This window comes from Musca domestica, unplaced genomic scaffold, assembly GCF_030504385.1.
Source record: "Musca domestica strain aabys unplaced genomic scaffold, Musca_domestica.polishedcontigs.V.1.1 2, whole genome shotgun sequence".
Classification (NCBI taxonomy): Eukaryota; Metazoa; Arthropoda; class Insecta; order Diptera; family Muscidae; genus Musca; species Musca domestica.
Genome location: NW_026712249.1, coordinates 14588356 through 14596056, shown reverse-complemented (window position 1 = coordinate 14596056; position 7701 = coordinate 14588356). Strand labels below are relative to the sequence as shown.

Genomic DNA, 7701 nt, shown 5'->3' with positions numbered 1-7701 from the left:
ACTGGCGCAAATATTAGGATATGCAAAGTTGGAGCAAAATCGGATTATCCTTTCTCTCTCTATAAATATATAAGAATATATTTTTTGAAAATTTCTACCTTTTGGGGGGAGGTACCAAAAGGAGTGGACCGATATTGCCCATCTCCGAACTAGATCTAAGTTTGACAAAAATAATAAAATGTTCTGAAACGGATTTGGTCCAAAGAGACCTAGGGTCTAAAACCGTTATTTCGACTAGGCATGTTTTGACCGTATCAAATTGTACGGAGGGTATGTAGCCATATGGCTGAGGGTATAAATATTGATATTTGCCAAGTCTGAATGGAATTGGATGTTAGTTTCGCGTTTTATGAGCTTCATGGATATTAAAAATGTTGATCCCTTTGTAGGGAAGGTACCAGAAGAAGTGGACCGATATATTCCATCTTCAGACCAGACCTCGGGTTAATAAAAATATTGTGATGAGTGTAATTTGAAGACATTCAAAATTTTGACCCTTTGTAGGATAAGTTCTTGATGGAATGGACCGATATTGTCCATTTTCACACCTGTCCTAGAACTGACGAAAATATTAGGATATGCAAGGTTGAAGCAAAATCGCATTTTTCATTCTCTTTCTGTGAAGCAAAATATTTTTGTTTTTAAATTTCGGCCTTTGTTGGGGGAGTGGACTAATACTGCCCATTTCCGAACTCGATCTAATCTTGATAATGTTATTATGATGTACCAAGTTTGGACCAAATCGGATACTCCAAATAGCATGCGCACCAGCCATCCAGACGTACGGATATGACTAAATCGACCCCAACGTTATTTCGATGAGGCACGTTTTGGTCGTATGATGATATATACCCTCGGTAGCCATATGGCAGAGGGTATAAAAATTAGGGTTTATTTTCGTTTTTTTAATACCCTCCACCATATTATGGAAGGTATATTAAATTTGTCATTCGATTTGTAACACCACGAAATATACATATTAAACCCCATAAAATATATATATTCTTGATCAGCATAAAATTCTATGTCGATTTAGGGATGTCCGTCCGCCTGTGGAAATCACTCTAGCTTCCGAACGAAATGAAGTAGATTGATAAAATTTTACTCAAATATATATTATGTCGGCAGGACTTTTGTTATAGAAAATGGGCCATATAGCTTCACGTTTTGGTATATCCCCCATATAACAGTACCTCCCGATATTCGGGTTTTTGATGATTTTAGTGACATTATTCCCCGGAATCGTTTCAAATTTGGTATTTGAAGTTCGTAATGGATACTACATCCAAAGACTGAAAGTTTTCTGTGCAGGTCCACGTCTTCGAATACCCCCCAGAATGGATGTAGTTTTCTTTGGGGTCGACTTTCTATTATAAAAATTAAAATTATGCCTTGTTGGAGATTTTTTTATAAATTCCAGGCATTTAGGTAAGATTTAGACTCTTGACGTCTTCTAGGACCTACAGTAGAATTTTATGAAAAATATGTACGTAGAATATTTTCACTTGATATGACCCCATTTAAAGTATGTTTTTAACCATATTTAAGAAATGTACCAAAAAGACCCCCTCGTTGATTCACTTGAGGTTTAAGCTTGTCGCCCAAAATATTCCACGTATTTTAGTCTGCAATACCAACAGAGACCCCAATATTAAATTTCGGGATTTCAACTCCATTCAATACCAAATTTAGAATCACTTAGTACTTTTCGTATAATTTTAGTACTCATTTGTAAAACCGTTCCACGTCTCACGCCTAGTCACCGACTGTTATCGCTATATCAAACTTCAAGGTTTCAACTCTTTTCCTTCACCCAATAGCAAATTTAGTTCAATTTAGTACTTTTCGAACGAATATTGTATACATTTCCAATACAACTTCCATATCTCAAACCCAGATATCAAAAGAGATTTAGATATCAAATTTCAGGATTTCATCTCTATCCCTTCACCCAATACCCAACTAAGTACTTTTGGTACAAATATAAAACGCATTTCCAAACCACCTTCAAATCTCACACACAGATACCATAAGTAATTTAAATATTAAATTTCAGAATTTTATCTCTATCCTTTCGCCGAATATCAAATATAGTACACCTCTGTACTTTCCGAAACCACCCCCATATGTCCAGGCTATATACGAACAGCAACCCTAACACCAAATTGTACCAAATATATTACTATTTAGTACTTTTCGTGCACCAATTGCACAAATTTCCTAATTCACTCTTTATTACAAACCTACCTCCAATAGACAAAGCTACTAGAGCCTCGTAGCCTTACTACAGCACTTCCTCCCAAAGAAAACCGATTTTTTAGACTTCCAATATAATTTGCATTGTTACTATCTTATTGGCACCCAATTTAAGGCATGTTTGACCAATTGCCTATTACCTGACATTTCGGATATTCAGAAGCATCCTGGACCTGATTACCCATTCCGGTTATCCACATGAGGTACAAGCATATATAAACTGGCATTTATATTTCGTTTATTCGTTTAAAAATAATATTTAATATTTATCGTTCATTAACTTCTGTTTTAGCTTTACATCTTTCAGGAATTTAAAATTGCCCCTTCTTTCTTAGCCCAACAGGCCACCCAGCAAACCACGATTGCCGCTTGTAGTTCTGCCACTGAATGAATTTCCCAGGATATTACCAGTGTTCTGGGCAGCAATGCCAACAACATTTCCGGCAACATTGGCAGCATTCCCAGCAACATTTCCGGCGGCATTGGAGACACCTCCAACAACATCGCCAGCAGCATTGGCGACAACTCCAACAACATCGCCAGCAGCATTGGCAGCATTACCAACAATGCTGCCAGCCGTCTGGGCAACACCACCGGCGATATTTCCAGCTGTCTTGGCAACACCACCAACAACATTCCCCGCCAAATTGAAGATACCACCTAGGAGGCCACCACCAGAGTTGCCCTTTACATTTTGACCGCTCGAGGCACCTGCATTTGCTCCGAAATCCAAACCACCAGAACCACTAAGTTTTCCTCCGGCACTTCCTCCCAGAGAAAGGTCACTGTTGGCACTTGCATCGATGTTGGAACCAAGACCTAAGCCCCAACTTCCAGATCCACTGAGTTTACCACCGGCGTCGAGATCTAAGCCACTGGAACCACTTAGTTTTCCACCAGCACTTCCTCCCAGAGAAAGGCCACCATTGGCATTTGCGTCAACGTTGGAAACAAGACCTAAGCCCCAACCTCCGGATCCACTGAGTTTACCGCCAGCACCGAGATCCAAACCGCTGGAACCACTAAGTTTTCCACCAGCACTTCCTCCCAGAGAAAGGCCACCATTAAGGCCACCATTGGCATTAGCATCAACGTTGGAACCAAGGCCTAAGCCCCAAGCTCCGGATCCACTGAGTTTACCGCCAGCACCGAGATCCAAACCGCCAGAACCACTAAGTTTTCCACCGGCACTTCCTCCCATAGAGAGGCCTCCGTTTAGACCACCATTTGCATCGATGGCTCCACCTAGACCTAGGCCCCAGCCTGCGGATCCACTGAGTTTACCGCCGGCGCCAAGATCTAAGCCACTGGAACCACTAAGTTTTCCACCAGCACTTCCTCCCAGAGAAAGACCAACAACATTTCCAGCGACATTGGCAGCATTCCCAGCAACATTTCCGGCGGCATTGGCAACATTGCCAACGATATTTCCAGCAACATTGGCGACACCTCCAACAACATCGCCCGCAGCATTGGCAGCATTACCAACAATCTTGCCAGCCGTCTGGGCAACGCCACCGGCGATATTTCCAGCTGTCTGGGCAACACCACCAACAATATTCCCCGCCAAATTGAAGATACCACCTAGGAGGCCACCACCAGAGTTGCCCTTTATATTCAGGCCGTTCGAGGCTCCTGTATTCACATCAAGTCCAGCGGCAGCATTTGCATTGATTCCGCTGCCAAGGTTCAGAGAGCCCGAGGTGCCTAGATTTCCCCCAGCAACACCATCAATATTTGCCCCCAGGGCGCTGTTTGCGTCGATGCTTCCACCGAGACCTAAGCCCCAGCTGGAACCACTAAGTTTTCCACCAGCACTTCCTCCAAGAGAAAGGCCACCATTGGCATTTGCGTCAACGTTGGAACCAAGACCTAAGCCCCAGCCTCCGGATCCACTGAGCTTACCGCCGATGCCGAGATCTAAGCCGCTGGAACCACTAAGTTTTCCTCCGGCACTTCCTCCCAGAGAAAGGCCACTGTTGGTATTTGCGTCAATGCTACCACCAAGACCTAAGCTCCAACCTCCGGATCCACTAAGTTTACCACCAGCACCGAGATTCAAACCGTTGGAACCACTAAGTTTTCCTCCGGCACTTCCTCCCACAGAAAGGCCACTGTTGGTATTTGCGTCAATGCCGCCACCAAGACCTAGGCCCCAACCTCCGGATCCACTGAGTTTACCACCAGCACCGAGATCCAAACCGTTGGAACCACTAAGTTTTCCTCCGGCACTTCCTCCCACAGAAAGGCCACTGTTGGTATTTGCGTCAATGCCGCCACCAAGACCTAGGCCCCAACCTCCGGATCCACTGAGTTTACCGCCAGCACCGAGATCCAAACCGCTGGAACCACTAAGTTTTCCACCAGCACTTCCTCCCAGAGAAAGGCCTGCATTGGCATTTGCGTCAACGTTGGAACCAAGACCTAAGTCCCAGCCTCCGGAACCACTAAGTTTTCCTCCGGCACTTCCTCCCAGAGAAAGGGCACCATTAGAACCGAGACCTAAGCCCCAACCTCCGGATCCACTGAGTTTATCACCAGCACCGAGATCCAAACTGCTGGAACCACTAAGTTTTCCACCAGCACTCCCTCCCAGAGAGAGGCCTCCGTTCATACCACCATTTGCATTTGCATCGAGGTTGGAACCAAGTCCTAAGCCCCAGTCTCCAGATCCACTGAGTTTACCACCGGCACCACTGAGCTTACCGCCGACGCCGAGATCTAAGCCGCTGGAACCACTAAGTTTTCCTCCGGCACTAAGTTTACCACCAGCACTTCCTTCCAGAGAAAGGGCACCATTTGCATTTGCGTCAAGGTTGGAACCAAGACCTAAGCCCCAACCTCCAGATCCACTGACTTTACCGCCAGCACCGAGATCCAAACTGCTGGAGCCACTAAGTTTTCCTCCAGCACCTCCTCCTAAGGTAAGGCCACTGTTGTCATTTGCATCGATACTGGAACCAAGACCTAAGTCCCAGCCTCCGGATCCACTGATTTTACCGCCGGCGCCAAGATCTAAGCCGCTGGTACCACTAAGTTTTCCTCCGGCACTTCCTCCCAGAGAAATGCCACCGTTAAGCCCACCATTGGTATTTGCATCGATGTTGGTACTGAGTTTACCACCGGCACCGAGATCTAAGCCACTGGAACCACCATTGGCATTTTCGTCAACGTTGGAACCTAGACCCAAGACCCAGTCTCCGGATCCACTGAGTTTTCCACCGGCTCCAAGATCTAAGCCGCTAGAACCACTCAGTTTTCCACCGGCACTTCCACCCAGAGAAAGGCCACCGTTTAGACCTGCTCCTATACCTCCATTGACGTTTGAGTTTATACCTGCTCCCAGAGAAGTTCCGCTGAGTTTTCCTCCGGCACCAATACTTCCAACAATTCCAAGACCACTTAAGCCACTTAATGTTCCACCGAGAGAGGAAGCACCATTTCCGCCAGCACTTATGCCACCATTAGCACCCAGGTCAATTCCTGCTTCCAGGCCAGGATTGCTACCTACACTTTCAGAACCGCTGATCTTCCCATCGGTTCCGGCACCAATATTTCCGATAATTTCAATACCACCAAGTGAGGCACCTGCATTTGCGCCTAGATCAGTAGAACCACTGAGTTTTCCGCCAGCTCCAGCCTCAGCATTTCCATTTAATTTTCCAACAACTCCTACACCGAGGGAAGCAGCACCATTTTCTCCAGCACTTAGATCTCCATTAGAGCCAAGACTGCCAGTTAGGCCAAGACCTAAACCTCCTGTTCCACTTATGCTACCTTCTGTTCCGGCATCGATACTGCCCGTTACACCTGCTCCCAATCCGATACCACTTGAACCCTTGCTGCCGCCGTAAATTTTGCCTCCAGCACCTGCATCTATGGAAATTCCTCCACCTATGCCAGTGGTGCCACCAACGCTGCCTTTGCCCCCTAAACCACCAGATGTGGTTACTTTACCACCCGTCTTTCCACCAATACCCAAAAAGCCATTCAATAAGGCACTTGCTGCATCCACAGATCCTTCTATAATTCCCGACCCAGCAGTTCCAATGCCATGCGCCATATCCACAGCAGTTGAGGCCAAATTATTTATGGCACCTCCAGCAGCGTTGGCAACTAGTGATGGGTCACCGCTCAGTAAACCCACTGCAGCATTGGCCATATTATTGGCAACACCTGCGGCATTATTTACAACACTGGAGGTGGCTGTGTCGAGGCCATTGGCAACACCACTTGCGGCTGTGGCGGCACCACCAACAACATCCTTGACAACATTAAGGCCATAATTTGGTTGACTGGGATACCAATAGTTGGAACTGGTTCCTTGAGGATAGGTTCCATAGTAGTTATACGGATAGTAGTAGTAGGAGGATAAACTACTCGAGGGGCCATATCCATTGTAAGTTGCCTTCGGAGCATATCTGGTGTAGCTTGGATAGCTCATACCGTATCTGCTGTTGGCGGATGTGACGTATCTGTTGGTACTCGAAGAACTCATGGGGTATGTGCTACCTGACGTTCCATAGGCAATCTTAGTACTGCCTGAGGAGCCCATAGGGTAGGAGGTTCCTGCTGTTGTTCCATAGGCCATTCTTCCGGTGTTTGATGAACTTATGGGGTATGTACTACCTGACGTTCCATAGGCAATTTTTGTACTGCCTGAGGAGCTCATGGGATATGTGCTACCCGCTGTTGTTCCATAGCCCCTGGATGAGCCCATGGGGTATGTACTTCCATAGGCAATATTTTTACTGCCTGTTGAGCTCGAGGGATAATAATTACTAAGAGATCCTGCTGTCCCATAAGTTCCAGCCGTATTATAAGGAGACCAGGCATTAAGATAGCCAGAATTATATATGTCGCTGGAACCCCTGGCCGGAGTCATTGCTTGTCCATACCAACCTGTATATCCAGATGCCGAACTTGCTGGATAATAGTTGTAGGGATAACCATTGCTACTCCTATAAGCATCTAAAATTATTGGGAAATTTTGCTTAAGTTTCGGAGGGTCTTCAAATTAGTCTCTATGAGGGCACTCACCTTGCCAACTATAGGGCACATAAGCCAGGGTAAGTGGTAGTGCGCCAATTACGCCCAGTATAAGGGTCAGTGCAGTATTTATAATCATCTTTTCTATTTTTTTCTAATTTGTGGAGGGTATCGTTTTTTTCGTGTTTTGGACCCTAACGACCAAAACTGTACTAAGGGTATTCAGGGTGTAGATCTCATATTTAAACATTTTTTTGGTGTACAATTATTATTTGATGCATTGAACAGTAAATATATTCAATGTGTAGTGGCACAGTGGCTCACAGGGAAAAAATTAAACAATCAACGATTATAAAAAATCCACGACTATAGCTTGGTAATCCCAACAACACATTTTTAAAAATACATCTTAAAAAATCCACGTTTATAGATCAGAAAGTCCTTAAAAAATGATAT

General features: G+C 45.2%; 1 protein-coding gene across 3 annotated transcripts; it reads right to left on the bottom strand.

The window, feature by feature from the left end:
* Window positions 1-2557: 2557 nt before the first annotated feature.
* LOC101901618 (uncharacterized PE-PGRS family protein PE_PGRS54-like) lies at window positions 2558-7465 on the bottom strand. 3 transcript variants are annotated; one of them, XM_059121823.1, is made up of 3 exons: window positions 7297-7465; window positions 2810-7227; window positions 2558-2776 (listed from the first exon to the last, which is right to left on the bottom strand). In XM_059121823.1, exons 1-3 carry the CDS (start codon window positions 7382-7384, stop codon window positions 2588-2590), a joined length of 4695 nt encoding a protein of 1564 aa, XP_058977806.1. In that variant the 5' UTR covers window positions 7385-7465; the 3' UTR covers window positions 2558-2587. The 3 variants fall into 3 exon arrangements, with proteins under 3 accessions (XP_058977806.1, XP_058977807.1, XP_058977804.1); XM_059121824.1 differs by having other exon boundaries at window positions 2558-4680; window positions 4759-7227; XM_059121821.1 differs by having other exon boundaries at window positions 2558-7227.
* Between the last annotated feature and the right edge of the window lie 236 nt (window positions 7466-7701).

Bases quoted from the DNA above. Each gene is read 5' to 3' on its own strand.
- LOC101901618 (XM_059121821.1), bottom strand. From the start codon at position 7,384: ATGATTATAAATACTGCACTGACCCTTATACTGGGCGTAATTGGCGCA. The intron at 7,228-7,296 runs GTGAGTGCCCTC...CAATAATTTTAG, and splicing joins TGTGCCCTATAGTTGGCAAG to ATGCTTATAGGAGTAGCAAT.